This window comes from Oncorhynchus nerka, linkage group LG2 (assembly GCF_034236695.1).
Source record: "Oncorhynchus nerka isolate Pitt River linkage group LG2, Oner_Uvic_2.0, whole genome shotgun sequence".
NCBI classification, from domain to species: domain Eukaryota; kingdom Metazoa; phylum Chordata; class Actinopteri; order Salmoniformes; family Salmonidae; genus Oncorhynchus; species Oncorhynchus nerka.
The window spans coordinates 15,897,536-15,913,821 of NC_088397.1; the positions used below are offsets into that span (position 1 = coordinate 15,897,536).

The following is a 16,286-nucleotide window of genomic DNA, read 5'->3' on the forward strand; positions in this document are numbered from 1 at the left end:
CACTAAAAGTATGCATACTCCCACAGCACTAACAATCTGCATACTCCCACAGCACTAACAGTCTGCATACTCCCACAGCACTAACAATCTGCATACTCCTACAGCACTAACAGTCTGCATACTCCTACAGCACTAACAGTCTGCATACTCCTACAGCACTCACAGGAGGGATAGAGTCCATTTGTCATCTCGGGGCACGGTTTGATTCCCAAATGGTGGGTCATGGTGGTTCTTCCTATATGGTATAGAACTTGTGGCTTGAAACATAGGTTTTATTCACTTAGCAAGTCTCAAGAGAAGGCCACTTGAACCAATCATGTCTTACAAAGGCCTGATAAAGACGTAAGACCTTTAAAATACCTACATAAATGCTTTACAAATGTATATACGAAAATGTCATAGAGATAAGCGTTTTTCAGCACAACACACTATGGGAGCCGTGGATACACATGTAGCTCTAAGATTGTGTGTTCATGGGAAATGTTCTCTGAAACCACAAATTTTCACTCAATCTAGCTGATTCATAATACTCTACATTCCATTTCGGAGTATCAGAGGAATGCTCATGTACCAAGACATTACATAAAACAGGGATTGTTTTTCCACTATTTATAATTTGGCAGATGCTTCACATAGAGAAAATGTTTGTGTGGCCAACTTTCATGTTCAATGAAGAACATCTGGGATTGGGAGCACTCTGTCTAGGATGTGTTGGAAATGTACAGATTCAGAAATAGACAAACCCTAATTGGGCTTTCTAAATGAAGGAATGTGTTTACGTCAAGAACAAACAAATTGTTACAAAAATTCTAGAAAGATCATGACATAGTCAAATGTAATCAGTATTTGGTTCTTCGGTCCGTTGTATAATCTGGGTTATCACCACAAAATGTTCTCAAGAAACTGGATCGCACCGTGTCAAATGACGTATTTGTTTCATTGTGGTTGCTGCCATTTTCAAACCACTAACAAGGAGGGAGGGGGTTGTTTGGCTCCTTGCTCTCTGGCCTTCCATGGACATCTCTATTCTATATTGTCTTGGCAGTATTTCCTCATTTCCTACAGCTTGGTAACCAAGCTTTGGCGCCCATGTGAAGCTGTGACATCTGATTTAGAGGATTTTGGGACAGGAAATGTCCCAGTGTTTCCTTGATTCCTCCTAACGAGGATGACTGATGTCATGTTACGTCCGTGCTGATGCTGTGAACTCCATTGTTTCAGCGAACAGCTGATGTTCTGTCCGACGACAATAGGGACATTGAACCGATACGGGAGGATAATTTACTCAATGATCTCTATTAGCAGGCTATATCCAGTATTTTGGCCCGCTGAACTTAATGCATTTGGGTACTAGCTTAGTTTGAGTGTAGTTCGCTGCCAGCTATTTAGTGTGAATCTATAATTTTGCTTGTGTGAAGTGGAGAGAGGAGTCTAGGTATCAAGGGAAAGATAGGCACACTGTAGAATAGACTGAGCAATGAGCCGTCTGTGATAATACAGAGGGCTGTAAATGTGAATTGTGAGATGTACTGTAAATGTGAGGATCCTTTCTAGATGAACGGTCATGTTGAAATCCCGGCCATAAAAGTCCAGACAGCACTCGATTAGCAGTCCCTAATAACAGTCTTACAGACAATCCAACATTATGGATTAGTGGTGTCATACACTGTTGCGGTATGTTTGTGTTGTTGATTGTGTGAAGTGTTGCATGTAAATGTTTGGCGTGTTTCTAATTAGGTTCGGCTCTAATAGTGTATTACAAGAATAAATTCCAAACACACACAGATTTCCTTACTAAACACGGTTGTCGGTCAAGTTAATTTAGTCTTTTTTTCTTCAGTTGAATCAATGACTCTTACTGATGAAAGTCAGAAGGAAAAGTTGTAACCTAAATGGCTTGTCTCTCCTCACCCTCTGCCTCTGGAGTATAGACAGACCAGAGAGAGCAGATATTTCACACGTTACAGACGTCACTCAGCACTTTTCCTCTCTGTTCTTGTTTTAAGGCCCACGCCACACCTAGGTGGACAAACACACACACACATACGCTTAAGCCCACATGCAAAGAATCTCTCTCTCTCACACGCACACACACACACTCACCGCTTTGAGAGGCAGGGAGGCTGTACAACACACACACACACACACACACACACACACACACACACACACACACACACACTGGAGTACACACCCCTTTGAGAGTCAGGGAGGCTGTACAACACACACACACACACACACACACACACACACACACACACACACACACACACACACACACACACACACACACTGGAGTACACACCCCTTTGAGAGTCAGGGAGGCTGTACAACACAAAGTTCCATATAAGGGCATTTGATGATGTAATGCTCCATAGGCAGGGAGCATGCAGTGAGACATATCTTATTGTTTGGTCTCCCTGCTGGAATGTCCACATCATAGACCGCTGTGTGAGAGCTGAGAGACAGAGAGAGTACGGCAACATTATGAGCTTCAATCACTGAGGCTGCCACCAGACAGACCTATGGAACAGGTAGGAGGAAAAGCAACTTTAACTCGACTTAGCTGCTCTGTTGGCTCGTTATGGAGCACTGTGACTGAGTGCAAGGGGGAAAGTACAGCTTTGATATTGACATTTAGTTGGGTTAGTGTAAAGAATTGATTTCTGACTCTGGGAAAGTTGTGTCTTTTGGGATACAATTATAGGCAATCTATTAGAAATAAAGGTTTCATTCAACAAGTTCATGAAAAAATGGTGAAACAATTTTGACCAATTTCAGTCTGATATTTTGGAAACTGTGATTACAATTAAACGGATGCTGAGTACAGTAACTAAATATTGTAACAATTTGTGCACAATGTTTATTCCCTAACTGTGATTTTCAAATGTACCATTGAGGGAGGACATTGATAGAAGCTGATTCCGTGTGTGAGTTAAAGCTATGAGTAATTCAGTGGTTCATTTCCTAAGTGTAGTTGAACGGGCCACTCAACACTCACACGACACTCTAATGTCTGTGAGAATCCGGGGAAATGTGCATGGTGAAATCAAAAAGATGGTCATTGTTATTTGAACCTGCTCTCCTGTGAAAAATGAATCACTTCTGAGTGATACATTTATGAACCAACAAGTTAAGTTTGAACATAAACTCAGATATTACAATGAATTCAACAACCTCAAAAATATATATATATTTTTTGACGAGCTATTGATTGTGTAACATACAGCATAGCCAACTAAACCCCTAAAATGTAACTTTTAAAAATTAAATATTTAACTAGCACAGTCATTCAACTGAAGGCATACAAATATTGCCTGTAATTTTATGAGCCCATACTGCTTACTGATTGCCCTCTGCTGGACGTAAGCTGGCCAGCTTCCTATGTCTCTTTCATAAAGCATTCCAGGAATAATCCTCCTAACAAACTGACTGCTTCTATCTATTTACACTTAAAACAGGGTTCAGGATCAAACATGAACAGATCATTGTTTTATCATGTCTTTTGTAAATGATGTGTAAGCTCCCGTGTGAAAGAGGCCTAGAACCTTGGTCTCAATGAAACTCCCTGTTAATAGAAATGTCAAATATAATCTGGTGTTTTAAGGGAAAGGGCAGGATATTGACCTATAACAAGGGCATTGTCTTGGACATTGACTTCTAAAACATACACACAGAATACTGGCATGTCCTGTATCATCTCAGCAGCAGCACTGTTTACAGAGTCTGAGCCATAGTTTCCAGCTCTGAGGACACAGCTGCTTATTTAAATGTGAGGAAAAGCCCTCTGTGGCCTTCGCCATAATGGTGGGCATGGTGACATCCTGCTGCCGGCTGTGTGTGTGTGTTTTCCCCTCTGCATGCTGATGTTGCTCAGAAGAGGTCAGTAGGTGAATGGTTGGTTTTGGGTTAATAGCCATCTGCACCCACACCCATTTCTTAACTGCTTACCATGCAGAAGGCATCACTCTATTTTCCATGACATAGAAACTCCTTATGGGAATGTACCGTTTTAGACAGACTGACTCTATTTGGAAAATTGGCAGTGATAAAATAAATTGTTCAATCAAGTGTGGCCTTTACCGTACCTCGTAATCAATATTCCGGTAAAATCCCAAAGTTAATCACTCAATTGAATTATTTAATCTAGAATAGAATTTGATCGTTTTTCAATGATTAATAAACAGCTCTCTGCAGCTGACATCTTGTATAACCAAGTTTGATGGCAAAGCCGTATAAGGATGAACTGGGTAAACTAGTACATCATTCATTGGCAAACGTTGAGAATTTCAAGTGGTAACCTTCAAGCCCTCGTATTCCCCTTTCGACCATATCGTCACAGTTGACTCACTGGCAGTTCAACTTCTGCTCTCCCAAGTTGTGTTATTCGATTGTCAAGTCCCACTAGTCCAGCAGAAAGAGTCCATGGGAAACAGAATCCAATGACTGTCCCTTAGGAGGGACACAGTATTCTCATGTCAAGCGATTAGGATCCTAGGGAACACATGTAATTCCTCTCCAGAGACATCATATAGCCTACTATGTCTTGGCTGATCTCAAGCACCTGATTAATAATACATGGAAGTTTCCCTGAATGTATCTTCTGTTTCCATAATGTATCTTCACAATGTAGCCCTCTGTGATTAACTAGCAGAGTCTAAAGTCCAGGACATCAGCTCACATTCTGTTCTGGTTGGATTACATCACTGGGAAAACGGAGCATAACTGGGTAGCGGAGATAACTGCTAGAGTAAACAAGGATACAAATAAAGCAGTCTAGCTCTAGCTACATTCTAGCTACATTCTAGCTACATTTGCAGGCCTCCACTCCACTGCTCTGCCCTGACGTCTCAGCAATGTTAATAGAATATCATGATTTAGATGATTTTTTCTAAATGATCATTTCTGCCAGAAAGACATGTCTTCAGATATTGTAGAACTGACTACCACACATTCCCATTGTGAACTTTCTCAGTGGGACACTAGAGGCCTTTACAAACTCCTCCCCATCTGATGCTTTCCTACTGTACATCAACTTCAAGCTGATCAGCTTCGATCAACAGATCTCTGGCACAGTGGAGCATGTGGAACATCATGGGATTAACATCATAGGACATAGGACAGCCCCAGCCCTACCATGGACCTGCCTTAGCCCCAGTTCTACCAGCTACCATGCTGACATCATGTTCCTCTACAGGAGACTAGGTGTAATTAGTGATCCCTGAGAGAGGCCCTCTGTTTATCCAGCCAGGCTGTAATTGCCTCTGGAAGCAGGGGGGATTCCTTTAAATATATAACCAGAGAGAGAGGGAGGCAGGGGGTAGTAGAGGAACCCCTTAATTAGGGGATTGTTCCATGCCAATGCGACATCTGTGCTAGCACGCTGGCAGCTGCACATTCAGCAGTCATAACATCCCCTCCGACGCTGCCTGGAGCGGAGGCACACTGGCCCGGTGCGATGCATGCCCTGCCAGCTACCGTGACCCCAGCTTCCCCCGTGATTCTGTTACATATGCTGTATATGCAGTAGACTGTACATTTACACTGGGCATACACCTACACACATGCTCACAAGTACACACTATGAACTCAATATCACTCTAGATGTTAAAATAACTGCAATGTAAGCTTAGTGGTTTCTTTAAGCAGGGTAGGTGCTTCTAACAGGTATGAAAGAGGTCTGTATTCACTGGGACATTTTAAAAACAGCAGTGTGGTTGAATACGGGTTTAGTCTACAGTTTGATGGGGACTGATGGGTGTATTCTTGTCAGATAGGGGTCAGGGTAAACATTCAGCATTCTAGAAAAGTCTAGCCACCACAGCCAAAGATCAGAGTGCATTTGGATGGAACATCCTCACACAGTACAAACACTCCATTTAGTCCATTCTCTATTATTTTTCTTCTTTCAAGTAACAGTAGATAAGCAATACAGGACATCAGTAATCAGTCATGCAAATCCTAATAAGAGTAATCTAGATAGTCATTTTGTATAGGAATGACCGTAAGAGGTACTATTTTGGACTTTTACTATGGCGTGTAGAGTTTCCAACCCATATGAGAGTTAACTGCTATCGGGGGACCTTAAAAGGAACACACTGCAAGTGTATGTCAGGCTACCAACTTGGGAAAGTTAGCACAGTTATATTTATGATCTGTTAAAGTTTCCATTACATAAAATGTCAAACCCCTTCAGAAATCCATTCAGTATGGTCAGACAAATGTGACACCCATGAGTGTTTATGGTGTGTCTGCATCCCTACTAATAATTGGCCCGATGGCACTTTGGGAATAAGAATTAGACACATTTGACACTTCACAAGCAAACAACGAATGACAATTTTCTACCAACCTGATATCGTGTATATTGTTTTGTTATATTATTGATGTCGTGTTATGTTGCTCCCTGTGTCATCCATCACCTTCTCCACCCATGTGTCAGTGGTCCAATGTGTGTATCAGTGAAAAGTTCAACATGATTTTTTATTCAAACTTTTTTTCTCTTCTTCTTGTGTTTTTCTTTCAGACTGAAGTTGCTCATTGACCAGGAAAAGGCCTATCAGGAAAGGAAAGAGGAGGAGAACAACAAGAAGGTCACCAGCCTAAAGGAGGAGCTGACCAAGCTGAAGTCGTTTGCGTTGATGGTCGTGGACGAGCAGCAGCGCCTCTCAGAGCAATTGACCCAACAGACTGCTAAGGTCCAGGAACTGACCGCCAGCGCCTCCCACACCCAGGAAGAGCTGAGCTCTGCTAATGCAAAGGTGCAAGAGGGGGAGGAGAAAGTTTTTCGCTTGGAGACAGAGCTAGGCGACCAAGCCAGTCGCTTTCACCAGGAACAGGAGACCATGACAGCCAAACTGACCAGCGAGGATGCCCAGAACCGGCAGCTCAAGCAGAAATTGTCCACACTCAGCCGGCAGCTGGATGAACTGGAGGAGACCAACAAGACCCTCCGGAGGGCCGAGGACGAGCTCCAGGAGCTGAGGGACAAGATCAGCCGCGGGGAATGTGGCAACTCCAGCCTCATGGATGAGGTGGAGGAGTTACGGAAAAGGGTTCTGGAGATGGAGGGGAAGGACGAGGAGCTGGTCAGAATGGAGGACCAGTGCAGGGACCTCAACAAGAAGCTGGAGAAGGAAGCCAGCCAAAGCCGTAGCCTGAAGGCTGATGTGGACAAGCTGAGCCACAGGATCATGGAGCTGGAGAAACTAGAGGATGCGTTCGGCAAGAGCAAACAGGAGTGCAACGCGCTAAAGTGCAATCTGGACAAAGAGAGGACAGTGTCAAATGTTCTGTCCAGGGAGATGGACATCCTGAAAGCGAGGGTCAAAGAACTGGAGGCCGTGGAGGGTCAGCTGGAGAAGACAGAGCTTACACTAAAGGAAGACCTCACCAAGCTGAAGACGCTGACGGTCATGCTGGTGGATGAAAGGAAGACCATGGCTGAGAAACTGAAAGCGATGGAGGACAAGGTCCATAACAGCACTGGCAAACTGCAAGCTGAGCAGGACAAAGTCACAACAGTAACAGAGAAGCTTATTGAGGAGAGCAAGAAAGCCCTACGGTCGAATGCTGAGCTTGAGGAGAAAATGTGTGGCGCCACCAAGGACAGGGATGAACTCAAGGCCAAGCTCCAAGCCGAGAAGGAAAAGAGCAACGACCTGCAGTCCAAAGTTACCATGATGAAGAAGAGGTTGCAGTCACTGGAAGCTGCAGAGAGGGAATTTCTGAGGAACAAAGCCAAAGAGGAAAACATCAAGGCGCCCATCGCCAACCGCTCCCAACAAGAGGACTACAAAGTCAAAGACCTTACGCAGGAAGTTGAGCGCCTGAGGCGAAAACTTAAAGATATGAAGGTTGTCGAAGATGACTTGTTGAAGACTGAGGATGACTTTGAGTCAATGGAGAAGAGATACTCCAGGGAGCAAGAGCGAGCAAAGGCCTTGATGGAGGAGTTGGAAATATCCAGAAATGAGCTCTTAAAGTACCAACTGGCAGAGAAGCAAGAGTCCAACCAGGAGCACATCCTCTACAAGCGTCTGAAAGAGGAAGAGGCCAAGTCCAGTCATCTGACCCGAGAGGTGGCTGCCCTAAAAGAGAAGATCCATGAATATATGGGCACAGAGGAAAACATCTGTCGCATGAAAAACGATCACTCCACCTTGCAAAGAAAACTGACTCTGCAAGAGGTGAAAAATAAAGAACTGGCCAGAGAGATGGAGACCCTCAATCGGGAGCTGGAGCGATACCGTCGCTTCAGCAAAAGTCTCCGCCCAGGCATGAACGGCAGACGTTTCTCAGACTTACAGGTGTGCACCAAGGAGGTACAGACAGATCTAGCAGACCACCTTCGACCCAACTACAAGAGCACCGCCCCACTGGAGCGGGCCGTGGTGAACGGAAAACTGTACGAAGAGAGTGACTCTGGGGACGATCCAAACTACAACAATGAGCTGCCCCTCGCCCAATGTAACCCCTCCCTCTTCAACAATGTCAACAACCTCAACAACAACATCAGGAGAGTCCCCTTTCTCAAAACCAAAGAAAGCCACAACCCAGTCAATGGCAAAGTGCAGGTTCCCAGACAGAATGGGAACCATGTGCAGCAAGGAGACGTGTTTCTGACACACAGCCCCGGGCAACCACTGCACATCAAGGTAACCCCAGACCACGGGCATAACATGGCCATGCTAGAAATCACCAGCCCCACCGCAGAAAACACCCAGTCATACACCAGCACTGCAGTCATCCCCACAAGCGGAGGTCCACCCAAACAAAGAATCACCATAATTCAGAATGCATCCATCTCCCCGACCACCAGAAACAAAGGTCAAAGGTCCCCCTCGTCAGATGGTTCCCCCTGCACTCCTGATCGAGCCATATCTCCCTTCACCATGACCACCTACTCTAGAGCGATGACCCCAGACTCCTCTGGGTCGGTCACTCCAGACAGGGCTATGTCACCCATCCAGATCGTGTCGGTCACAACAGGCACTCCTGACCGGTCCCTATTCACGGAGCCAGTAGAGGTCATGGGAGGTCATGCAGTCTTCAGGGTGACACCAGAGAGACAGAGCAGCTGGCAGGTTCAGAGGTCCAACAGCTCCGGCCCCAACGTCATCACCACGGAGGACAACAAAATCCACATTCACTTAGGGAGCCCATTCATTCAGAGCTTAAACACTACACCCCAGCCTGTGAGCCCATGCTACTCACCTGGGCAGGAGCAGAGATCTCCTGTATCATCCAATGGTACCCCTGTCAAAGGCAACAGCAAAATCACAAGTAGCATCACTATAAAGCCAACATCCACCCCAATCAAAAGGCCTTCACAAATTACAGTAAGTAATGCCTATGATTGACTGATTCCCCATCCCAAGAGACCTCACCCCAATAGTAAACCCTAGTTTGTTCGTCTCCCATTAGCACCACCTATCCCAACCCAACCTCCTCAGTCCCTAGTCATCCGATCTTGATCCATCCACCTCCATTTGACTTGATCTGTATGAAGAGAGGCCGACCTCTGTTTGTGTTTGGGGTTTGTTTGTTTGGTTCTGTTTGGAAAGATGTTTGCATGCATGAATTGTCATTCAAATACAAAACAGAACAATAACCCTTTGAAGGCACTTGTAGTAAGAAACGTTTACTGAACACCGGGGTAACTTTACTGTATATGCTATTTGGTAAAAATACCATGTACTAAGACTATTCACTGATGGACCGATTCAATTGTGTTTAAACTTCATATTACACAACTTGCATTTTGTTTAAGCTGATTTATTTTCTAAATATTAAAGTGTGCAAAAGTTATGTTTTAGTTTGTCATCCATGCTTGCATATTTCATTTACTCATTCAGAAGTGGTAAACCCTGCATGCTGAATGATGAAAATTAGGAATATATTTCAAGGTTAAAATATATTTTTTATGTTTTTATTTATGCATGTTTTCTAAGTTTTTATATTTTATTTTTTCATTGTGATCTTATTTTAACTGCTCAAGTGCTGCCTTAATCATTTGAAATAGTATTCAATCAATACAACCTCTGATAGCAGTCCATTGTCCTTCAACCATCAAGACACACACATACAATGAATAGGACATTTTAGAGACACTTCATTTATGTTTTTTACTAGCAGGACTCTCAGAAGAACTCTTGTGTGAACGTCCAGAATTTATTAGAAAATGAAAAAAAGGCCAGGGAATTCTGACATGTGTTTTCTTGGCTGAGTTAAATTCATAGGCTGGTGATGTCATAGTTCCTCCTTCTATCCCAAACACAAAAACCCAGTTACCAAGAGTAAAGACTAGCATGAGTGAATTTGAAGTTCCTCTTTAATGATACCATGGAAAGTACATGTAAGTCAGCTTGGACGAACGAGAGGTGCTTTAACTATTGAGGGTCTTCTCCAAGTGGATGTTTCTTTGCTGCAACTCTCTGCATCAATTTGAATCAATATTCTTTACGTTCATCATAGTGTTGTATGATTCTTTTGCAAATACATACAGTTGTTTTAATGGCAAATTGTCATGCAATCTACACAACAATGCAAATAGATTGCAGTAGAGGAGTGAAGAAAAACCACACTCATCACTCAAAGCACTGGCTTATCACGAAGAGACTTCTGAGTGACACTGGTAATATAAAGCTCACCTGAATGAAGCATAAATGTGTCAGATCCATTCACGCATGTGAAAATGCACACCCAATCCAAATACCCTCTGTATCACTATAAAGAGGTGTCTATATCAAGCTTTAAATCGATTCAGGCTGGGAGCATTGACATTTGGAAACAGGATCCCAATCTCACAATGCCCAAGAATAATTTGCAGGCTAAACAAGATGCTATTCATTCAAGGGATCAGAGCAGCTGTGTCCTTAAATATCCTCCATGTCATTATCTATCTGATCGTACTTATTCACATCTAGTGAGGTCATTGTTTGAGCCAGGCAGATCACATGTTCTGATGTAAAAATAACATCACAGTCCATATCGAATGAGAGCAAAGTGCAAGTAGTATGGATGATGGCTTCATAGTCTGACACACCCTTTCCTTTTGTATATCTCACTTGACGCATGTCCTTTGGCATGTCAGATAAATCTAAGGTCTACGTAAGCTATACAATCACACAGCACCATCATCCACTGTGCTGTTTTTCAATACAGAAAGGATAGTAGCCAATCAGAGGCGAGACTAATCGTCAGTGTACATCACAGGTTAACCTAATGTAGCAGGCGTAAAAAGACGCCTGAGCGGAGTTCCCACATCCGTTATTAAGGGGAAACAGAAGTTAGGTTGAAAATATTGTATCCCTGAAAACCGGATGTAGGCGATCTCTGGCGACCCTGCATAGGCTACTCCCAGGCTAGTTTAGGAGTTGATGGGATTCACGTTTACAATAACGGTCATCATCACAATGGTATCCAAACACCTTGACCGATAGGCCCAATGAACAAGGAGAGGAAAATAAACGGACAGGGCAGGGCCCATTTCAAACAAAGGCCTCATATTGTGAACTAAAGAGGATCCTGAGGCTCAGTAGTGTGCTGTGAAATAGTGTCTCGCACCACAATCCAAGCACCAAACAAATCCTGTGTTTTGTTGCCATGGAGACAACTGTGCATCTTTGCCAGTATTGCAGAACGCAGGCCGGCCTAGTGAACTGCAGGCTGGTCTGTCCGTGGCAGAGGAAGTGCTTACTCTAGTACTCCTGTTGCATGCCTCCAAAGGGAGGAGGCTTATAATTAAAGGTCATTCCGTGTAAAATCAACATGGCCCCCTGACATGACCCACACAGATTTTCTGGTCCATTAACCTCATTTTCAAAACACATTTCAAATTTATGTCCTGCATGGATTTAAGGACATGGTTCATTGCACGTTTCAGAATTAATCTTCGAAACCATAAAACACTTATACACACTCACTTACAGTTGGTCTTTAACAGCGTTTAACCACATACTCCTTGGACTGGTAGATTCACTCAATAGCTTTCGGCATGTAACTGGAGTGTCTCACAAGAGCTCTCTCTCAGAGAAAGAAAGAGTGATGAAATAAGCTGCAACATTAAAACTACACTATAATAACCTATATTGCGCAACAGGTCTGGGAGAATGCCTTCTTGTATTTCTTTGCTCTAAGCGCCCTCATCATCACCCCTCTCACATGCAGTTACATTAAAGCCAGAGGAGAAAGAGAGAGTTTTATAAAAACTGAGCAGAGAGACAGAGGTTTAAACTGAACAGAGAGAGAGAGAGGGGTTTAAACTGAGCAGAGAGAGAGGGGGGGTTAAACTGAGCAGAGAGAGGGATCAGAGAGGGGTTTAAACTGAGTAGAGAGAGTGGGGTTTAAAATGAGCAGAGAGAACGAGAACGAGAGAGAGGTAGAGGGGGGTTTAAACTGAGTAGAGAGAGAGAGCGTGGGGTTTAAACTGAGCAGAGAGAGAGTGGGGTTTAAACTGAGTAAGAGAGAGAGAGAGAGAGAGAGAGAGGGGTTTAAACTTAGCAGAGAGAGAGAGGGGGGTCTAAACTGAGCAGAGAGAAAGAGAGAGAGAGGGGGGGAGAGAGGGATTTAAACTGAGTAGAAAGAGAGAGGGGTTTAAACTGAGCAGAGAGAGAGTGGGGTTTAAACTGAGCAGAGAGAGAAAGAGAGAGAGGTTTAAACTGAGCAGAGAGAGAGAGCGGGGGTTAAACTAAGCAGAGAGAGAGAGGAGTTTATACTGGGCAGAAAGAGAGAGAGGTTTAAACTGGGCAATAACTGGGGTTTAAACTGAGCAAAGAGAGAGAGGGGGGGTTTAGACTGAGTAGAGAGGGAGGGTAGACTGAGAAGAGAAGCATTTAGACTGAGCAGAGAGGGGTTTAAACTAAACGCAGAGCGATGACAAACATGAAGAGCTCCTATGGTGACATCACCTTCTGGCAGAGCTGAGACGGAGCGCTAGGAGCATTAGATGACAGTTTAAGCTGATTGTGCAGTAAACAACACAATGATGCAAACCCCACGGGAGACATTTCCTGTGACTGTTTTGGCAGTTGGTGCTAAAACACAATCCAATACCTGTCTCCAAACATTTTCCCTTCCCACTCTCTCTTATAAGCCTTCTTTGGGATTACTTGTCTGTGAATAGCTCTATAAACTCCCAAGACGGTTTCAGAAAGGGAATCATGGATTTCTTTAGTTCCATTCTTTACAGAGGTCGGTTGTGTTGAAAAAATGGTCAAAGCTTTACTTAAAGAGTACTGTTTTATTAGTCTACTTGTTATACTGCACACATACATGAGCCTGTACATGTCTTAATTAGCATGTAATTATTTATTTTGTAATGTGTTTTGTCCAAAATTGCTAGATATTTGCTACTGTTTGCCAAAAAACATAATTTGGCACCATCTTGTGGTCAGTTTGATAAACAACCTACAGTTATATATCGTAAGGATATTGATCCCTTTTTTCTCTCCATCTATTCTCAGATCCCCTTGGAAGCATTCCGACGCCCAGGTCCAACCAGGATCCCCAAACCTAAAGCCTACAGTACAAAAGGAACAAACAGTGCGGTCAATCCAGGGCAGAGCAATAAAGGACAGCCCCAGACAGCTCTCTCCTCAGAGAAGACGCTGCAGGGTACTCAGAGTGCAGCCAACAACCTAAATGTGGTCAACCGCCCCACTAGAATATAACGTCAAACACTTGGATGTATCATCACATTATGATCTCAATTATGATGTATTCCTGTTGCTACAAAGACTTCTGCTTTTGTGTGCCTCGGTATTGATAATGAAAACACCAAAATAGGAAGATGAGTAGGCCTAGGTTAACTAGCATACGTGTTTCACAAAGAAACATTCACTGATCTGTCTGTGTAAGCAGCAGGGACACAACTTTTACTGGGGACGGGGTTTTATGATTGGAATGTGATAAAAAACAGGCAGCGGGGTACTTTAGGACCATGCAGACGCCTCCGAGCGGTCGGGTAGAAAAAAATACAATATATATATACAGTGCCTTGCGAACGTATTCGGCCCCCTTGAACTTTGCGACCTTTTGCCACATTTCAGGCTTCAAACATAAAGATATAAAACTGTATTTTTTTGTGAAGAATCAACAACAAGTGGGACACAATCATGAAGTGGAACGACATTTATTGAATATTTCAAACTTTTTTAACAAATCAAAAACGGAAAAATTGGGCGTGCAAAATTATTCAGCCCCTTTACTTTCAGTGCAGCAAACTCTCTCCAGAAGTTCAGTGAGGATCTCTGAATGATCCAATGTTGACCTAAATGACTAATGATGATAAATACAATCCACCTGTGTGTAATCAGGTCTCCGTATAAATGAACCTGCACTGTGATAGTCTCAGAGGTCCGTTAAAAGCGCAGAGAGCATCATGAAGAACAAGGAACACACCAGGCAGGTCCGAGATACTGTTGTGAAGAAGTTTAAAGCCGGATTTGGATACAAAAAGATTAACCCAAGCTTTAAACATCCCAAGGAGCACTGTGCAAGCGATAATATTGAATTGGAAGGAGTATCAGACCACTGCAAATCTACCAAGACCTGGCCGTCCCTCTAAACTTTCAGCTGATACAAGGAGAAGACTGATCAGAGATGCAGCCAAGAGGCCCATGATCACTCTGGATGAACTGCAGAGATCTACAGCTGAGGTGGGAGACTCTGGCCATAGGACAACAATCAGTCGTATATTGCACAAATCTGGCCTTTATGGAAGAGTGGCAAGAAGAAAGCTATTTCTTAAAGATATCCATAAAAAGTGTTGTTTAAAGTTTGCCACAAGCCACCTGGGAGACACACCAAACATGTGGAAGAAGGTGCTCTGGTCAGATGAAACCAAAATTGAACTTTTTGGCAACAATGCAAAACGTTATGTTTGGCGTAAAAGCAACACAGCTCATCACCCTGAACACACCATCCCCACTGTCAAACATGGTGGTGGCAGCATCATGGTTTGGGCCTGCTTTTCTTCAGCAGGGACAGGGAAGATGGTTAAAATTGATGGGAAAATGGATGGAGCCAAATACAGGACCATTCTGGAAGAAAACCTGATGGAGTCTGCAAAAGACCTGAGACTGGGACAGAGATTTGTCTTCCAACAAGACAATGATCCAAAACATAAAGCAAAATCTACAATGGAATGGTTCAAAAATAAACATATCCAGGTGTTAGAATGGCCAAGTCAAAGTCCAGACCTGAATCCAATCGAGAATCTGTGGAAAGAACTGAAAAGGTCGCAAAGTTCAAGGGGGCCGAATACTTTCGCAAGGCACTGTATGTGTGTGTCCCCACCTCTAAAACCAAAGTTGCGCCCCTGGTGAGCGGTAATTGTAGTAATTGATCAATTATGAGATATATATATATAGATATATATGTATATATATGTATATACATATATATAGGCTACTGTTATTGCTAATACCATTAAAATATGAATGTGTATTATCCCCTTGAAACATTAACTGTATTGCTATTTTAATGTGGTAGACCTATCTAATTTACATCCACTACTTAATTAGTCTAATTCTATGAGTGGCAAAAAAAGGAATGCTATTAACAGTTTGAATAATGTACATGTGTATTATTGGTATTTTATGTTGAATGCGACCTCAGTGATGATCTCTGAAATGTAATGATCAGACTATTAATTGGTTATCAATAAATATTGTTTTTATACCTACATATACATATACACATTTACATTTTATTTTATATATAAGAAACCCAGCTTGCTCTGCCTGAAATATAGAAGGTTAAAAAAACTCCCAATCTGGTGGGAATATGAATTGTGCAAGCTAATATATATATATTTTTTAAATGGGTAATTATCACAGTATTCCATCACAGAATTTCACCACTGTGTAAATGCAGGCCTACCTGTATATCAGAGGATCTCATCATGGTTCAATTCAAAATGACATCCTCCAATTGCAATGCACACACCTGTTTCGACGATGACCAATCATGTTGATGGGTCAGTCAGGTGATCAGACAACCACACCTTCGTGGTTCATTCTTTGCGGGAGATGCAGATTATCTGTGAAGTTTTCTTAGCAGTAGCCTCCAACCTGTTATATGAGGTACTCCAAATTCATGCCCGGGTGAGACAGATGGGTATCCAGATAGGTTTGGATTTGGTCCCAGCCCGTGTGGTGGTGGAAGGGAATGAGGAAGTAGATGTTCTGGCTAAACAGGCCCTTAGGAGAGAGGAGGTGGATGTGGAGATGCCGATAAGCAAGGAAGAGGCTTAAGGGAGTAATAAGGACAGTCAGTCGTGG

General features: G+C 43.1%; 1 protein-coding gene across 1 annotated transcript in view; it reads left to right on the top strand.

The window, feature by feature from the left end:
- LOC115121642 (filamin A-interacting protein 1-like) overlaps window positions 1-15,700 on the top strand; it is a 93,106-nt gene extending 77,406 nt beyond the window's left edge. Inside the window, exons 5-6 of the mRNA XM_065023724.1 lie at window positions 6,527-9,341; window positions 13,467-15,700. Coding sequence (XP_064879796.1) covers window positions 6,527-9,341; window positions 13,467-13,673 — 3,022 coding nt within the window. The 3' untranslated portion in view covers window positions 13,674-15,700. The remainder of the gene's footprint in view (window positions 1-6,526; window positions 9,342-13,466) is intronic.
- The last annotated feature ends 586 nt before the right edge of the window (window positions 15,701-16,286 follow it).